General features: G+C 40.1%; 1 protein-coding gene across 5 annotated transcripts in view; it reads left to right on the forward strand.

Annotated features, from left to right (window-relative positions):
- Window positions 1–20174, forward strand: part of cnsta (consortin, connexin sorting protein a) — an 85064-nt gene that overhangs the window by 34486 nt on the left and 30404 nt on the right. For all 5 annotated transcript variants that reach the window (XM_034187891.1, XM_034187881.1, XM_034187908.1 and 2 more), the window contains one exon: window positions 8754–8784. In XM_034187891.1, the coding sequence (XP_034043782.1) occupies window positions 8754–8784 (31 nt within the window). The remainder of the gene's footprint in view (window positions 1–8753; window positions 8785–20174) is intronic.

The raw sequence follows: 20174 nt of genomic DNA on the forward strand, positions 1-20174 counted from the left end.
TGAATTTCGACCCCCCCCCCCCCCCCCTCCATTTAATAGAACTGTAAATTCCATTGTATGTTCAATTATTTATAATAAAACTGAATATTAAATATGCTTAATGAATGAAATGCAGACTTAATAGAAGAGTAAATGTTGGACACTAATCTGCACTATTTTCTTGCTGTGGGACAATGTGAGACAAGACACTCGATATTATCTGTGTTTGTAGAACAATCAAACACAATAGATGCTTTAGAACTTTTGATATTTATTGCACCCTCAAAAGGCCACAAGTGGCTATCAAATAAATCTAAAATTAAATTATGCCGGTTCACAAACACATTCTTGCCGTTTATCTCAATGAGGGAAAAGTAATGTCTCTAGTTCCAAGCTGAAAAATGCTAATGCTGCATATGTGTCTGGTGTCTCTGCTGTGTGTATACAACCCCTGGCAAAAATTATGGAATCACTGGCCTCGGAGGATGTTCATTCAGTTGTTTAATTTTGTAGAAAAAAAGCAGATCACAGACATGACACAAAACTAAAGTCATTTCAAATGGCAACTTTATGGCTTTAAGAAACACTATAAGAAATCAGGAAAAAAAAAATTGTGGCAGTCAGTAACGGTTACTTTTTTAGACCAAGCAGAGGGAAAAAATATGGACTCACTCAATTCTGAGGAAAAAATTATGGAATCATGAAAAACAAAAGAACGGTCCAACACATAACTAGTATTTTGTTGCACCATCTCTGGCTTTTATAACAGCTTGCAGTCTCTGAGGCATGGACTTAATGAGTGACAAAGAGTACTCTTCATCAATCTGGCTCCAACTTTCTCTGATTGCTGTTGCCAGATCAGCTTTGCAGGTTGGAGCCTTGTCATGGACCATTTTCTTCAACTTCCACCAAAGATTTTCAATTGGATTAAGATCCGGACTATTTGCAGGCCATGACATTGACCCTGTGTGTCTTTTTGCAAGGAATGTTTTCACAGTTTTTGCTCTATGGCAAGATGCATTATCATCTTGAAAAATGATTTCATCATCCCTAAACATCCTTTCAATTGATGGGATAAGAAAAGTGTCCAAAATATCAATGTAAACTTGTGCATTTATTGATGATGTAATGACAGCCATCTCCCCAGTGCCTTTACCTGACATGCAGCCCTATATCATCAATGACTGTGGAAATTTACATGTTCTCTTCAGGCAGTCATCTTTATAAATCTCATTGGAACGGCACCAAACAAAAGTTCCAGCATCATCACCTTGCCCAGTGCAGATTCGAGATTCATCACTGAATATGACTTTCAGCCAGTCATTCACAGTCCACGATTGCTTTTCCTTAGCCCATTGTAACCTTGTTTTTTTCTGTTTAGGTGTTAATGATGGCTTTTGTTTAGCTTTTCTGTATGTAAATCCCATTTCCTTTAGGCGGTTTCTTGCAGTTCGGTCACAGACGTTGACTCCAGTTTCCTCCCATTCGTTCCTCATTTGTTTTGTTGTGCGTTTTTTTTATGCTTTAAGTTTTCTGTCTTGACACTTTGACGTCTTCCTTGGTCTACCAGTATGTTTGCCTTTAACAACCTTCCCATGTTGTTTGTATTTGGTCCAGAGTTTAGACACAGCTGACTGTGAACAACCACCATCTTTTGCAACATTGCGTGATGATTTACCCTCTTTTAAGAGTTTGATAATCCTCTCCTTTGTTTCAATTGACATCTCTCGTGTTGGAGCCATGATTCATGTCAGTCCACTTGGTGCAACAGCTCTCCAAGGTGTGATCACTCCTTTTTAGATGCAGACTAACGAGCAGATCTGATTTGATGCAGGTGTTAGTTTTGGGGATGAAAATTTACAGGGTGATTCCATAATTTATTCCTCAGAATGAGTGAGTCCATATTTTTTTTTTCCCTCTGCTTGGTCTAAAAAAGTAACCGTTACTGACTGCCACAATTTTTTTTCTTTATTTCTTATAGTGTTTCTTAAAGCCAGAAAGTTGCCATTTGAAATGACTTTAGTTTTGTGTCATGTCTGTGATCTGCTTTTTTTCTACAAAATTAAACAACTGAATGAACATCCTCCGAGGCCGGTGATTCCATAATTTTTGCCAGGGGTTGTATTTGTGTTTAGCCAATCACCATCACTTATGCGATTGTCCGGCTCCTCACTCCACCCTTCACCACAGAAAAGCCCTGGTTCCACCAAATAATGAAAAATGAATAATGAGCCACGCGGCATGTTTTTATTTTATTTTATTTTGTACAGAGGAGGTATTCAACAATTGTGAGAGAATAGTGGCTCTGAGAGGCTCTTAGAGGTAGAATATTCGGCTAACAAGGCTCATCTCTGAGTGTGGCGCTAATTTCAAGAAGTTCAAAATTTAGCAACAACAGCATGGGGCAGTTTGTGTACGAGTTACTATTAGAGTTACACCCTAATATTAAAGACATTTGAGTGACTTAGGTACACACCCTTTTGTGGCATCACAGATAGTGTTTAAATCTTTCAAACAAAAAATTATTCACATAACTGATGTTTGAGTGTGAACTGCACTCTTATTTCCGGAGAGGACATTTTTGACAGACATTTTATTTTTGAATGCCTGTTACAATTTGTTTCCCCACTGAGTAATAATCCTGGGAGTTAGATTGTTATACAGAAGGCTTTGATAGGGAAATTAATCCATTTAGTGGTTACCTACTAAATAAATAATAGTTCTGGCAGCCCATCAAAATTAGACATCATGGAAATGACAGATATTTTGGTAAAAGCTGGTATAATTAGAGTTGTGCTGGTAAATAAATGGGGATATCAAACCAAATGGCCTTTGCTGGTGATAGACCAGTAGTTGTTATCCATGTATGGCAAACTAAATGTATGTATGTGTTATGTACCCTGATTGTAAAATAGCCCAAGTAGGGATGCACTGATCCACATTTTTTCCCTTCCAATCCAATCCTGATACTTGAATTTGGATATGTGCTGATCCGATACCAGAGCTCTGTTTGCGTTAATATTATTATTATTATTATTATTGTTGATTTTCTGAGGATATTGTGTATCCCCAGTTATACAGCTTCATGATGAAGTGGTATAGAGGAAGATTTTCTTAAAAAGATCTGAAAGTTCAGCTGCAATTTGCCAGAATGTACACCTAAGATGCAAGCCGAGATTTGAAATCGTGATTGATGAGAAATGGAATGTCTTGAAAAAAGCAGAGACTTTAATAAGAAAAGACAGCGCTCTCTCTCTCTCTCTCCCCCTCTCTCTGTCTGACTCACTGTCTCTCCAAGAAATTAGCTCTTTAAAATGCTGAAACATGGGCAAATGTAAAACTAAATAAATTATACATGTTTGTGTAAACATGTAAAACGGGGTCATTGTTGGGTCAGTGGCTGAAGTTTCATCTCTTGAACACCAGATGACAGACCCGTCCCGAGTACATTAGAGTCCTTTTGAACCATTTTTAGGACAAAGTGCATTCCCACGTTTCCAAAATGGCACAACAAAACCCCCCCCAAAAAACGTACTTAATTTACTCATATTTTTTGGCAGTCTGGTAAATCGTCATAGCCTTCCTCCTGTCTTATTTTGTGTTTCTGGTCCTGGTTAAAAAAAAATCCTTGTGCTGATTAAGTTTGCTGTATTGTGTGTTGCTTCCGCCTCTTAGTACAGCAGCTTTGCAAATATTGTACGTTTTCTTACTTTGCAGTGTTCTTAGTATAAAATATTTCCAACTAGCGGACATGTTGTGTTGAAAAGTTGGTCAGCTTAATGCTTGCATATTGTACTGGTTGGAAGGTGCGGAAGGGACCTCTTCCTCCTTCTCCACCCCCTTCCCCCCATAGCCAGTAGCCATCAAGACGTTTCAGCAGAAACACACAGACGTGGCTCTGGATTGGGAAAACTCCGCAGGTTGTATTGTAAATTTCCGATCTGTGAATTACTTTGATATTGCAACCCAATACCAATATTGGATCGGACCGGCTCCATCCCTAACAACAAACCATACATCATGATTATCAGTGAAGCCTTGAGCCAGTTAGGGCAAAGTTGTGTTGTTAGAAGAGTGGTTGCTATTCGGTATAGCCAGTGAAAAGCTACTGCAGTTCCTGATGGCAGGCATATGAGGGACCAGATGAAGGTCTCTTTTGCAACTTTGAACTCTGGTGGTGTTGCTGAAGACACTTTTGTCCTATTTTGAAGAACAAAGATGTTTTCTTTTGACTGGACTTCATGGTGTTCAGCTCATCAATTTGGTTGTCTGCACAGCAAATGTTCCTGATTGGGACAAATAAAAATATTTCTTTAATTATAAAGAAACACTAAACAGTTTATATATATATATATATATATATATATATATATATATATATATATATATATATATATATACTCAACAAAAATATAAACGCAACACTTTTGGTTTTGCTCCCATTTTGTATGAGATGAACTCAAAGATCTAAAACTTTTTCCACATACACAATATCACCATTTCCCTCAAATATTGTTCACAAACCAGTCTAAATCTGTGATAGTGAGCACTTCTCCTTTGCTGAGATAATCCATCCCACCTCACAGGTGTGCCATATCAAGATGCTGATTAGGACACCATGATTAGTGCACAGGTGTGCCTTAGACTGCCCACAATAAAAGGCCACTCTGAAAGGTGCAGTTTTGTTTTATTGGGGGGGGGGGGGGGGGGGGATACCAGTCAGTATCTGGTGTGACCACCATTTGCCTCATGCAGTGCAACACATCTCCTTCGCATAGAGTTGATCAGGTTGTCAATTGTGGCCTGTGGAATGTTGGTCCACTCCTCTTCAATGGCTGTGTGAAGTTGCGACGACGAACTGGAGTCAGGTCGAGACCCCGATGAGGACGACGAGCATGCAGATGAGCTTCCCTGAGACGGTTTCTGACAGTTTGTGCAGAAATTCTTTGGTTATGCAAACCGATTGTTTCAGCAGCTGTCCGAGTGGCTGGTCTCAGACGATCTTGGAGGTGAACATGCTGGATGTGGAGGTCCTGGGCTGGTGTGGTTACACGTGGTCTGCGGTTGTGAGGCTGGTTGGATGTACTGCCAAATTCTCTGAAACGCCTTTGGAGACGGCTTATGGTAGAGAAATGAACATTCAATACACGAGCAACATCTCTGGTTGACATTCCTGCTGTCAGCATGCCAATTGCACGCTCCCTCAAATCTTGTGACATCTGTGGCATTGTGCTGTGTGATAAAACTGCACCTTTCAGAGTGGCCTTTTATTGTGGGTAGTCTAAGGCACACCTGTGCACTAATCATGGTGTCTAATCAGCATCTTGATATGGTACACCTGTGAGGTGGGGTGGATTATCTCAGCAAAGGAGAAGTGCTCACTATCACAGATTTAGACTGGTTTGTGAACAATATTTGAGGGAAATGGTGATATTGTGTATGTGGAAAAAGTTTTAGATCTTTGAGTTCATCTCATACAAAATGGGAGCAAAACCAAAAGTGTTGCGTTTATATTTTTGTTGAGATGGGGAAACCCCCCCCCCCCCCCCCAAAAAGTTGAGCTTTTGTGGTGTCTGAAAAAAGCTGTAGCTTTATTTAGCAAAAATAAAAAAAAGACTGAACCATTTACAAATGAAAGCGTTCACTCAGATCAACTGTGCTAAAAGGCTAAGCTAACGTTAGCCGATCATTAAACTTTCACAGCAGTGCAGTAAATGTCACGTTTTATTTTTACATTATTCTCACCTCGATAAAGCTGCAGAACTAAACTCCGTTGGGCAAACTGGGACTTCGCATATATCCAAAAAGTGGGAGATTTCGGACTGAGTGGGTTTGCTCCATCCCCCCAGCTGCCTGCCTCGGTCTGCCCAGGGATGATGCCTGAGGCCGGCTTCTTTGTGCGGGTCGGCCCTCTGTCACGGTTCGATCGATATCCCACCAAGTCATCACTCCTCCCTCGGTCAGCGTCACTCCAAAAAGTAGCTGAAAAAAAGCTTCTCCCAGCAGGGTAATGGGAGAATCGTTCTACTGCTGTTTTTTAAAGCTTTTTTGTGGTTCAGGCAACGCAAATTCAAGATGACGATTGCTGAACTTTTTCAGGTTGTGGTAACAGCCAGAGTGTGACGTAGCAATCTCCACCCCCCCTTACCGCTTCCGAAGCAAAGTGTCTGACGTCACATGTCGGATCCATTAAAGCGTTGGTAGGCGTTGCCTGAAGCTTATGAAGCGTTCAATGTGAAAGGCCCTTAAGTGGTATCACCATTTTCTGCAGTCACCATGCAATGCAGTATTCCTGATGTGATGGACAGGAAATAAATTTGTTTTTGTAATGAACATATTGAAATGCAGATGTGACTAAACCCCAGCTGTACTTATCCTGGAATTAACAAAAGATCATATAATTTTTACCTGCATCGCCCAGGGTTTTTCCTGCTTTGAAATTAGGCTGAGGTGGTAGCCCAACACAGGACCAGGGGGCATTGAGAGGCATCTGGATAATGGCACATGTACATACACATTTATCATCATTGTTTTACGGATTACTTAAGGAAGATGAAAACAATTGAAAAATCATCACAAAGTATTTTATTTAAAAATGTAAAGTGCCCCGTTCATTAGATACAGAGAAAAAACTGCAGCAGTTAATTAAACTAAGTCTCAGTTGACTTGGAGTTGTGCTATATCTAATCAATAATGATTACTTGCTGGAGAAGCCAAAAGAAATTAGTTTTAATCATAATATTATAGGATTGTTCTACAAATTATTTGACCAGTAGATGTCAGTATGATGATGAGCTCCTGGAGCTACCAGAAGACAAACGCATTAGTATAGCACAACTATCGAAGCTTCCACTGAATGGCTTTCCTTTATGGCTGCCACGATTAGTCGACTAGTCACAATTATGTCGACTATCAAAATAGTCACCAACTAATTTAATAATTGATGTAATATTTTATTTTTTAAAACTTTGTTTTTCTCTCAAAACTGCTGCTGTCTCTTCCGCTGTCTTTCTGTCCTTGATGCACATGCACAGTAGCGGTAATCTGGGTCAGCTGTTATGTCACCGGAAAATAGTTATGCCCAAACAGTATCATGGCTTGCCGGCAATGAAGCTCAGAATTTTGGGAGCATTTGAACCAAATTAAGGAGAAAAATGTGCAGCGCAAAATCTGCAAGGCAGAACTTGCCTTCCACTGCAGTACGACGACAATGTAGGAGCATCTGAGAAGGAAGCATGTTGTGGCTGACTCTGATGAAGCGAGAGCCATCTCGTTAAGCCAATTGTGTAGTTAGCCTCTAACATTAGCATCTATAGTGAGCTACTTACTTAGCTGTGAATGTTAACAACAATGATAATTTAATTAGCCATAGCACACATATGTGTTTGCTGTAATGTTATATCAGCGATGTCATGTTTGAATAGCAAATGTGCTAATGCTAAGGTTTTATAATGCTATGTTACAGTGCTAAAAAAAATGTTCCTTTTCAATGGACAACTTTGTTACCAAGAAAACGTTGAATGAACTATCATCTTAATTGTCTTTATTTTTAGTTGGCATGTACCTTAAACACTTCAACCTTGAAGCTAATGATAGTTATATAACAGCAGCTGCATGCTGGTGCTTTAAGACACAATTTACGTATGATCAGATTTGTCGATTAATCGCAAAAATAATCGGTGACTAGTTGATTATCAGAGTAATCGTTTGTGGCAGCCCAACTTTCGACACAAATGAAAGAGCTTAATGTCGTCATGTGACATTTTGTCCTTTTTCCTTTCCAGCTATCATTTTTAGTACCACTGAAGATTGCATTGTGCTGGTGAGGTGATATGAAGTTTTGCTTCATGACACAGTTGGACTTACTAAATGCAAACTTCAAACACTGTTTGTAGAAGATCAAAGTCTATATTTGTGTCAATGCATGTGTATTGGCTTTGTTGGCAGGAGTGCCACTGTTGGTTGCAGGGATATGGGACTACTCTTGAACAGGCTTGACTATCATGCTTTATTGTAACTGCGTGTAACTTTGTTACTGTTAGAATGGCCTAAGCAGTGGGTCACTCCTTTGAGTCTGGTCTGCTTGAGGTTTCTTCCTCAAAAATGCCAGAGGGAGTTTTTCCTTACCACTGTTGGCTGTTGCTCAGGGGGTTGGTAACGCTAGACCTTACCCCATGTGAAGTGCCTTGGGGTAGCTGTGTTGTGATTTGGTGCTATATAAGTAAAATGAATTGAATTGTTGATAACCCGCACATATGTCGGGAGTGATTCCACATCCCAGTATGCTAGAGGTATGTAAAATGCATGCCGTTTTTATATTCATTGTTGTATTTTCTATAGAGGGACAGTGTTAAATTGAACCCTGTGGCACTGTACTCTTTCATAGAGAAAAATGTGCTGAGAAACAGATGAAGGTATTTATTGTAGATTGCACATTGCACTGTCGCTGACAGTGTTCGCTTTATTTTTATCTGCCGCTGGCGGCTTTGAGAACTCAATTGTAAATGATTTATTGTCACCATTTTAATATTCTTGTGTTTGTCTATTGTTGATTTTATATATTTTATTTTTTTTCTCCATGAATTAGAAGGTTCAATAAATCAAAATTGCCAAGACCTTGTACAATTGGCCTCAGATATGTAGGTTTTGATCAGTATTGCCCTTATTCTGCATAGGTACAAAAATATTTGTAAAAGTATAATCCATTTTTTGCTCTCCTCTTTTCACTCTTGCTCTCAAGCTCCCTCTCATTGTCTTCTTTTTTCTGTTTGCAGATTGCAGAGGCCTTCGTTCATCGCGAAGACTGTATCCTTAACAGCCTTTTGGAGTGGGTTTAATCTTCTTTTTTTTTTTCTTTTTTTTTTTTTTTTCTTTGCCATCCAGGACCCAAGACAATTCTGTGGTATTATGGATTTAGCAAAACGACTCAGTAGTGCATGCTTCCCAAATAGCCGCATTCTAAGATGCTAGGGGTGCTGCGGTAGGTCGCTTATGTGCAACTAGGGATACACCGATCCACATTTTTTTCACTTTCAATCCAGTCCCTGAATTTGGATATCTGCCGATACCGATACTATACCAGAGCTCTGTTTGGTTTCATATTATTAATATCATTATTGTTGATTTTATATGAGGATATTTTGTATCACCAGTTATACAGCTTCATGATGAAGTGCTATAGAGGAGGATTTTCTTAAAAAGAATATCTGAAAGTTCAGCTACAATTTGCCAGAAGGTACATCTGAGATGCATGTCTAGATGTGATGTTTTGGTGAAATAAAATCCTCCTCTACTCAGTCCATCATTAAGCTGTATAACTGGTGATGCAAAACGGAAAATTTCTCCAATCACAGCCAGAGAAGCCTATAACTTTTTCTGGGTTGTCTGGGTGTCTTGGTGTCTTTCCTCACTCTTCTTCTTCTTGCGCAGTCACTCAGTTTTTGAGAACTATCTAGTCAATGCAGATTTACCATAGAGTGTCATACTGTTTGTATTTCTTCATAATTCATGTAAATAAAATCCAAGACATATTCAGTGACCTAGAAATATTCATGTATCTATCCCCTGACTTGTCTGAAGAAAACTGGGAATAAAACTGATTATTTACGGGTATTATACCAAGGCGTTCCATTGCTTATGCAACCCATCATGTTGGCTTTTATATTTTTAATTAAGTTATATCAAGTTGTAGAGGTTTGCTTTCAGTTTGAGTTTAAGGAAGATAAGTTTAGAATTTTTTTGTGGGTTTTTTGTATTTGAAATGGCATAAACAAACTAAAGTGTGTGAAATAACAAGTGTTCCAATACTTTTGCAGGACACTGTATATCTTGCCTGCAAGTGTTCAGTCAGGCTGCGGAATCATTCGTTTTCTACGACTGATCATGTTTGACAGAGGTGCCAAATCCAGCTTCAGAAAGTAAAAGTCCAGCCACATATTTGTTCCATCTTCCCAATAAACCAGCTGATTGTAATTAGTTCAGCTCTTCAGGCAGGTGGATGAGCTAATTATTGAGATCACCTGTTTTAGGTGCACAGGTAGAAACAACACATGGGAGGGTTTTTACTTTCTAAAGCCGGATTTGATACCTCTGATGGTTGGTCATCAAGTATGATGAAGTTGAGCAACTTCTCAGTTATCCCTTTAGCTTTCACGTTGTCTGGTGGAAGTTTACCTTGTTTTTGGGATGACGCCAGGTGTGGTTCCTGCCGGCTACTTTCGTCTATTTGCCCCGAAAAGAAAAAAAAATCCTTGTGCTCTTTAATGTGTTGCTTTTTCAAATGTTTAAGTTTCTAGTGTCAAATATTTCCATACAGCAAACGTGATGAAAAATTGGTCAGCGATAGTGTTCCTCAATGCTCACTTGCTAGCTGGCTTTAAAAAGTGGAATGGATTTCCTGAACGGAGGCGTGTCTCATTACTCCACGTCTCATTAAGACGCACTTCACAGGAAATCCATTCCGCATTTTAAAGCCAGCTAGAAGAACAGCCAGCAGGACGTTTCAGCAGAAAACACACACACACAGATGTGGCTCCTGCATCAGAAATCTCTCCAGGTTGAATTGGAAATTTCAGCTCTGTAAATTGCATTGGTATCGGAACCTGATACTGATACTGGATCAGATTGGCCCCATCCCTACCACCAATCTAGCAATGCACCTGGCCGGTCCACAACAAGTCGCAACGGCATTTTGAATCTGTGTTTAGATAGTCGAAGTAATGCCATGGCTGAGAAATGAACGATTAAAAGCATCAGAGAATATTTAAAAGATAGGAACGCTTCAACCAGGGTATTACAGAAAGCAGGAGCTGTTAGATTTGGCGGAGAGCAGACAAGTTTGGCCTGCCGGTGAAAGAAGACGATGGTCAAGAATGGGAATACCAATGACATAAAACTGTTGTCCACAATGGTGAGTTGTTTGTAGTACTTGCATTATCTGTTCCAGCATGTTATGACTCTTTGAGATCTTAATTTAGCTTGATGAGTTTTGTGTGGAAATGGGTGAAGTGTGACACCTTGAAGCCATCTGTGTTTCGGGAGGCCTGTTTTCTTGTTGATCATTTTTTGTTTCCTTGTGTCCGATTTTCCAACAGTTATACCCAGGCATGTCTACAATCTAATTATTTCGAAAGATTTATCAGATTTAAGCGTAATCTGTAATTTCTGTGGCAGAAATGTCCTGTAGCGATGAACTGGATTTTTGAGCTCTGGATAGCCAAAAACTGCTTGGGTCTCATCTTTTACATCTGGGTATCACAAAAGGTTTGTGTGCGCACAGGCAACCTACAGCAATGCACCTAGTATCTTTGAATGTGTCTATTGACCGTAGCAGAACCAGGAAGAATATAAAATGTGTTTTAGGATGTTTAAAATTATCACTTGTGGATAATTTTACCTCGAAAAAGGGCACCACCTATCACTGCCTGATATTATAGCAAGGTTATAATATCACTGATTTTAGGGTCAGTCGATAGGAAATATTAAAATCAATCTCAAAACTTCAGGAGTAAGTTCTGCAGAACAGATCCGACGACCTCTGTAAAACCATACAAAAATCACAGACAACTTCACACGTTTAAGATATTTATTTAACTCTGGCAGGAGTTCAATAACAGGACATATCACAGTAAGCAATTTAATGATGATGAAATTCAATGAGCAATGATTATATGACGTTCAGATAATTTAGTTTCGTAGCGGGAGTTTTAGGAGTTAAATTTGTCCTAATCACCAGGGAATTTACTTTGGTATTTATTAACGTGAGAGAAGATTAATGATGTTGGATAGAGTTAAATAAAGCCACTCTGTTTATCTGACATCGTAGCCCGGTCTTACTTTGGAGGCGCTGTGCAGATTGGTCTCCGTTGGTCAGGTGCTGGAGTCGTCTCCTTTCAGCCGATGCTCCGTCCGTCACACAGCTGCTTCAGGGACCTTGACAAAGAGACTCTGCCGGTTAGCCCGCCCGGTTTTGTTGGTTATTGGGGATGCTCTCAGTTGTTATGCTGCGACTTATGACGGCGGTTCAAATCGCTGTTGATGTCTCAGCTGAAAATGCCTATCGCAGATCATAATTTTTTTGTGACATCGTTCAAGTTTCATAAATCCATGGACACTGAACTCTATAACAGATACAGATCAGTGTCCGTGGATCCGCGGAGTTCCACGGAGAAAAATACCTCACTCAAAGCGTGGCTGTTACGACAGTTGTCATAAAGTGGGACTGGTTGGTTGCTACAGCAACGCTATATGCCTGATGCAAGACGCTGTTCTTTAAGTTAAACGTAGCATGTGGACATTGCATACATTAAGAGCCATCAAGTTTAAAAAAAAAAAAAATCTTATGGCATGTCTGTGTCATGGAGCGACGTCGGACAGAGGCAAGATGTCGAGAAAGACAATTTGAAAAAGATTAATAGGGACAAGAATCCATGGACTTGACGCTGGCTTGAATTTAAAGTTTGTCTTCATGAACACATCTGTGATGTAAAAGAAACAGGAAAAGCGAACTGCATCTTCTGCCATCAAGAACATGGTAAGAATTTTTTTTTTACTCTGGAAAATAAACATTGTGCTATTCAAACAGGATTTCAGACAAGGTTATGTGACTTTTAGTTAATATAGACTTTCTTTCATTGGAAAAAAGACATTGTGGCTTTGAATGGTGTCACAGGACCAACCCATGTGGGGGTTATGTGGGGGGCTTTTGTGCCGTTCCTCCTCCTCTTTGTTCTTTGCACAGGTGCTCCCTTTTAAGACATTGATTATGGTGGTGATTATCAAAGCTGTGCACAGGTGTGCAAGTGAAAGTCTCTCGGAGATTCCAGGACGCCGGTATCTCCACTTCCGCGCTCCTCCTCTGTTGTTGCCGTGAGCACGAGGGCTGTTCCAGCGGGCCCTGCAGCCGATGCCATACTTCTTATCTTTTTAATCCTTTTTTCTAATATTGTTAAAACGTTTGGTCTGGTCCGTGGTCTCCCCTCTTTTGTTGCGACCTCTTGAGCAGGGTTGTAACAATGGATTTACATGAATTTACACAAGAATACGAGTTGACTATTTATTAATGTAGACTTTCTTTCATTGGAAAAAAAACATTGTGGCTGTGAATGGATTTACAGGAATTTACACAAGAATATAAGTGACTTTTTTACTATAAGGTATGTTATTGATATTTTACCATGATTTTCCAAATATTCTACAAGCTTCAGCTGTGGTTTTTGAAATGCTGTAACAAGTCTTTTCAGACTTCATGAATTTCGTGTAGTTTAATTGTTCTGAGTTAATGTATAATTTGGTTTACAATTAAAAGGAAAATCATTCCAGGTCCTACTTCCATGTCATATTCTGTTATTTCAACATGATCATTGACAGGTCAAATGAAAGGTTGAATCTAGGATCATTTAAATATGCACTTCATTTGACATTTTTTTTTCTTCCAGGAGATGCTGAAAATTAAAATCATTAGATACAAAATTAATTTGGTTTCTGTTTCTGCAAATTTTCCTCAGATTTCACAATTTTCATTTCACAGCACTGATGTTGAATATTCATGAGTTGAGGTCTGAATGGTCCTGGTGTCCTCCCCGGCAGATTAAAGCACTCAACACACCACACAGGAATATGTGATAAGATTATCTTTAGAGCCATCATGATAGTCTGGGCTTCCTTAAGATTGTCGGAAGGGGAAGATCAGGTCAGAAATCGTCATAATTAAATTGACGTATGAACCAGGCATTATCAGCACCCGGCTAATGTGCTTTATTTTGTAATTATTTTTAGTGTTTGTTTACTGTTACTTTCACATGCATTATCTCCAAGTCTTTTGTGATGTGTAATTTCAAAAATATAACAGTCCCACAGCTGAAAAAAAAAATTCTAGCTGTAAGGGGTGTTCTGTGTAGTGGCAAATTACACCGGGAGCTGGTGAGTCTTACGGAGAAAGCTGCACAAGTTTATCCCAATTTGGTGAAAAGTGACTACGAACAGTCAGAGAGAAAGCAACAGCAGGCGCTGACGGCTGACTGCTCTGTTTGTGATCACACCTGGAGAGGTGCGACTTGGACATTGGACTTGAAATAGCTACCAGTCATTCAAGTTAGCAATGTTTATGCTTACCTGTTCACTGTGGATGGACAAATCAAAGATTCAAGCAACACAAATGTGACAATGGTTATTGGATGTTTACTGACTGTCATTTGGAACTCTTAGAACTGGAGGGGATAAGAGAGAGAGTAAGTAAGTCCCTTCAGCTGCTCCCTTGTTTGCACTCGGGGTCGCCACAGCAAATCCAAGATGGATCTGCATGTTGAATTGGCACAAGTTTTACGCCGGATGCCCTTCCTGACGCAACTCCACATTACATGGAGAAATGTGGCAGGGGTGGGATTTGAACCCGGAACCTTCTGAACTGAAACCAAGCGCATTAACCACTTGGTCACCACCCCTGCCGGATAAGAGAGAGAGAGTGAGAGACTTTATTGTCATTGTAATAAACAACAAAACTTTGTTGGTGAACAGTGATGCCGGTAACGCGTTACTTAGTAACGCGTTAGTCTAATCTGACCACTTTTTTAGTAACGAGTAATCTAACGCGTTAATCTTTCCAAATCAGTAATCAGATTAAAGTTACTTCTCCAAGTCACTGTGCGTTACTATTATTTTTGCATTGTGGGTCGATAGCAGCATTAAACTTGGTCTGTGGGCAGGAGGTCGGGGTTCGACTGAACTACACACTTTAAACGAGCTGTGAGCTTTTCATCCGCGGTTTTCTACAGCAGCTACAACTCGTCCTCACCTCTTAAAGCGCAGTGATAACAGCACACCTGCACTGAGATTTACAAAGACATTTTTATACTTTTTTTTCCTCCTTTATTTAGAATTCTGAGCTGAGCTGCTCCGTATCTGCTGCTAAAAACAGCTGATCCTCTGCGACACGTCAACAACTAACACTATTTTCCACTCAAATGCACCTAAACTCTCTTTCTGAGGACCACATGATGTGAAAACGCAATAAAACTTTCTTACCTGTAAATCGGGTCATGTTTTCTGCATAAATAAATGTTATCCATTCTTTGTGCTCAGACGCCAAAGCAGGGGCGAATCCAGATTGAATGGGGGTGTGGGGCAAGGATGTGCCCCCCCCCCCCCCCCCACAACACCCCTAGATTAAAGGTCCAGTTTTGTAGCCTTTTTTGTTTACTACAACTACTAATACTACTTATAATAATAATTTGGACAAGTAAAATGTTTAGAGAGAATTTAAATGTTAGAAAAATGTTAGAAAAAAATTCAATAGTTACATTTATAAACAATGTAGGTTAGAAATGGCAAGTTTTACTGTTACAGTGCTGTCAACAGTTAAATATGAGGTCAAGAAAGACGTCTTTATTTTACGTTTTATAAAACAAGTATTTATTTTCATTGAAGTCAAGAAAGGGTGACTATAAAGTGAGTTTTGGCAAAACAGGTATCATTGTCATGTTGAGGTGGCAGAGGGTTGTTGTCAGCAGCTGGGAAAAGTAACTAAAAAAGTAACTAGTAATCTAACTTAGTTACTTTTCCAATTGAGTAATCAGTAAAGTAACTAAGTTACTTTTTCAAGGAGTAATCAGTAATTGGATTACTTTTTCAAAGTAACTGTGGCAACACTGTTGGTGAACCAGTCAGTAGCAGCAAAGATTAAATATAAAAGATCCATAAAAATAAATTTAAGTGCTATAAGGTGCAAGAGACAACAATAGACATGTTATTTACAGTGTAAACTAAGTTGTAAAAAGGAGGAGCAATAATCTGTAGCTCAGCCTCAGTCTGTAGCTGAAGCTGGTGAGTATGGGAGTGGGGGGCGGGGAAGAGGAGGGGTGATGGAGGCTACAGCTTTGGGGAAAAAGCTGTTCCTCAGTCTACTAGTCCGGGTTGTTATGTTGCGGAATCTTTTCCCTGATGGGAGCGGGGCAAACAGATGGTATCCGGGGTGAGTTTGGTCAGTGGAGATCCTGGTGGCTCTCCTTTGCAGACGTCCAGCATACACAGCATCCAGGACAGGAAGCTCAGCTCCAACAATCTTCTGGCCTGACCTCACAACCCAAGCAAAGTCTTTTCTGCTGTGCAACTGGCATATCATACAGTCATGCCCTGACAGAGAATGCTCTCCACAGTGCTCCTGTAGAGGTTCACCAGGAGCTGAGGGGAGAGACCAGCCCGCTTCGGCTTCCTGAGGAAGAAGAGCCTTTGCTGTGCCTTCATCAGGTGGGAGGTCAGATACTGTACCTCCTCCCTGTAGAGACCCTCCTCACTGAAGGGAACAATGACTGTTTACATATGAAGCGGTGTGAAACTGGAGCAGTGCCAGACAGCAGAACAATTAGCACAGCAGATAAGTGAAACAATCATGCAAATGGTAATAAAAGCATCAAATTCGGCCGAAATACTCCTTAGACATTCCTGTTTTGAAAAAAATGATTGGCCACTTTTCAGTCAGTGGTCAGGTAGGGGTCAATTGAAGAATTACACAGAGGTCAAAATTAAAAGATGCTCCAATCATATTGAAAAATATTCCACATTATTTGCCTGATCATAAAGATTCCAAAAAGGTATAGTTTGGACTATCTGTGACTGAATTCTATGGAGTTACAGGATAAAAACAGCAAGAATGGTGACAAAGGTCAGTGTCATTTTGTACAGGGGTCAAAAGTTAAAGTTGCTCCAATTTTGGTAAAAAGTGATACAAATTATTGGTTGCGCTAATAGGATTAATAAATGGTAAATGGACTGCATTCATATAGCGCTTTTCCATCTTCATCAGACGCTCAAAGCGCTTTACAGTAATGCCTCACATTCACCCTGATGTCAGGGTGCTGCCACACAAGGCGCTCACTACACACCGGGAGCAATAGGGGATTAAAGACCTTGCCCATGGTCTAATAAATGGAATAGTTTTGACAGTGTTGAATGCTTGGTCTCCAAAGTAAAGGTCAAACAAGGTCTACGTCTATTGGATTCTATGGCATGTGACATATGTTACCCCGTAACGTGATAAGTAAGGATGATACACGGTCCAAACTATTCCTTTTTAGAACCGTGTTAACTCAACTAGTAATTTGCATCACGTTTTACCAAAATTGGAGCAACTTTAACTTTTGACTCCTGTACAAAATGAAACTGACCTTTGTCACCATTCTTGCTGTTTTTATCCCGTAACTCCATGGAATTCAGTCACAGATAGTCCAAACTATACCTTTTTGGAATCTTTGTGATCAGGCAAATAATGTGCAATATTTTTCTATATGATTGGAGCATTTTTTAATTTTGACCTTTGTGTAATTCTTCAATTGACCCCTACCTGACCACCGATTGAAAATTCAAGTGGAGGAGTATTTATGCTGAATTTGATGCTTTTATCACCATTTGCAGGATTCCCCTCTAAATATTCTGTGTTGCTGCTGTGTGCCAACATAGAAGTAAACTCAGCGGGATGCGGTTGTTTCAGGATACGTATTTATTCATCAGCTACAAAGGAGCAGGAGCTGGAAATAAGCTTGTCAGTGAACCTCGACAAATTTAGGCAAGAAAGATAGTGTGCCCCCCCCCCCCCCATGATGGTACGCAAGTGCCAATATATATAATAGGAAGAATTAGTGCACAGCTTTTTAAGGAGGTCGATACTGAGAGTGAGAGCCAGACTATCATTCCATTGTGGTGTACTCCCCAGCATTTGTTTGTTTCTGCTTCCCTGGTTTTGAACCCTGTCTGTGTATTTTGATCTGTCTGCTGCCGGCCCTTGACTTCTGAGCCTGTTCTTCTTGACATTGAGATCAGACTGAATAGGTCCAACTGCAGTGAAGAGGATTGTGATGGGATCTATGATTATTGGGAACTTGCTAATTACAGTTTGCATGTTGGCGAAGAGGATTTATTGTCCATATGGCCTGTGTCAATTGTCTGCTCTGCATTAAGTTCTGTGGATTATGCTTCCTCTACACACAGTTAGGGTTGAGTATCGGGAACCAGTTCTTTTTGAGAATCGTTAAGAAATGATTCAACCCACCGACATCAATAGTCTTTTTGCTTAACGATTTCCCTTATCGGTCCTTCAGAACAGCCTTTTTTTTTTTTTTTTTTTTTTTTGAGGGTGGTTGTAGGGAACTTTCTCTACGTTGATTACAGACCCTGCAGCGGGTCTGTAATCAACTGCTTTTGGAGTGCGGCTCTGCTCAGCAAACGGCACAGGCCCGCCTGCTGCGGCCTTCACCCACTTTACCTCAATTCGGAGGACGGACTGCTTCAAGTTTAGTGCACATAAACAATGTCAAATGTATATGTGTTGTCTTTAATTCTGATGTGTGCCATTATTACGGTAAACAAGTAATAATTGTGGATTAATTGCTGTATCTTGTCTGAGGTAATTGGAGTTTACACGTAATTTGGTTGTTGTTGCACTCGTATAATGACTGACAATAAATCTCATCTCATCTCTGAAGCAATGAAGCAGTGCTGTGACCCGTTGCTTCGTTGGTTCTATGCTTCGCTGCTTTTCAGAAGCGGCAAATCCGCTTCTTATCCTCTCTCAAAGCCATTTAAAGATGTCAATCGTGAGTCACTTTTGTGCAGCTTAAAGTCACTAACCGCGACTCTTGTTTTGTTGCAAGAAAGAAATGAAAATCGTCCTCTGTTCCGTTCGCACAGCTCCAAATACTGCATGGCTCTTTGCCGAGTCAACTTAGAAAGATAGAGTCCGGTCGGAATTAATAACTTCAAAGCGAATTGCCATTTAATTCAAATGACACCTCTTCCCAAACGCTGTAATACAGACAATAAACTGCAATTGATCAAAATGTTTTTTTCCTCCCAAAATGAGACGTCCTGCGCTGATGTGCTTCACAGCTGGCTGAGCTCAGCTCAGAGGTATGGAGTGACATCCATGCCAAAATGTCTGAAAGGAAATGCTTTTGACAAAACTACAGATTTTGTTTATTTCTATTTAAATCCACTGATCAAGGATCCAGTGACCAATTTCATATTTATTTACTTTAAGACTCAATAAAATGTTGTTGACATAGAAAATGTCAGCAATTGAGTTTTGTGTGCTTTTATTTCTTGGCTTTGATGTGTTTTTCTTTTTTTTTCTTTTTTTCAGTTACTTTCTGTTTTGTTTATTCTCTTGTTGGAGTTTTTCCTCTTTGGGTCTGTCTGTCACTTTTTCTCTAGTCTGTCTCTGCTGGCTCTTGGTGGTGGGTGTTTCCCTCTCTCTGGCCACAACCTCATTCTGGTGTATTCGACGTACACCTGCTCTCAATCTGCCCCTCATCACCTGGGTGTATTTAAGATCCTCATTTTGCTTTACTCCATTGCCAGATTGATGCGCCTAGTGCCTTCTCTCCAGCTCTGTATCTTATCTCGTTCTGCCTGCTTCATGTGTTTTTTGACCACCTGCCTGTATCCTTGACCACGCCTTTACCTGATGTTACTAGTTTTGTTATTCCTGTTGGACTGCCTTACTGTGTACCGGTGTCACGTACAATTCTTTCCACCGTACAATTCTTTCCGCCTTGCTTAGAAAACAGCGCGGAATGTTACGTATGTGTAGATCTGTTTATTCGTTGTCTGCATCTCTACTTGTCAACTGGCACCAGGGCAGAAGTAAACTCGATCTATTTTAATTGTTAACTGGTTAATCATGGACTCAATGAAAATGCAAGTGTTTAGTGAGCAGATGACTGCCCTCGTGGAATATTTCCGAACGAACAAATATCCACAGAGTATTTCAGAGTCGTCCAGACGGACACGATTAAATAACTGACAATAGCTGTAAATGAAGAAATTCATCAAAATATCGACGTAAATTGCAAAGGTGTTTTGCTTCTTTCATCATCCATCCACCTCAGGTTCCAAGCGCTGTTTTCTAAGCGAGGTGGAAAGAATTGTACGGCGGAAAGAATTGTACGTGACACCGGACCCCGTTTACTGTTTCAGTAAACTGCTTTTACATACAGAGCCAGTTGTCTGAGTCCTGCATTTGCGTCCTGCCTGAACCATCACCCATACCTGATAGAAAACCTGTTATCGATGAGTTATCGATAAGGGAATCGGATAGATTAGCGGAATCGATAATGGCATTGATATTGATAAAATCTTATCAGTATCCATCCCTACACACAGTAGTCAACTGAACACCAGTTCTCTGTGGTTGAGGCCCAGTCCCC

The sequence above is a fragment of the Thalassophryne amazonica genome, chromosome 2, assembly GCF_902500255.1.
Source record: "Thalassophryne amazonica chromosome 2, fThaAma1.1, whole genome shotgun sequence".
Taxonomy (NCBI): domain Eukaryota; kingdom Metazoa; phylum Chordata; class Actinopteri; order Batrachoidiformes; family Batrachoididae; genus Thalassophryne; species Thalassophryne amazonica.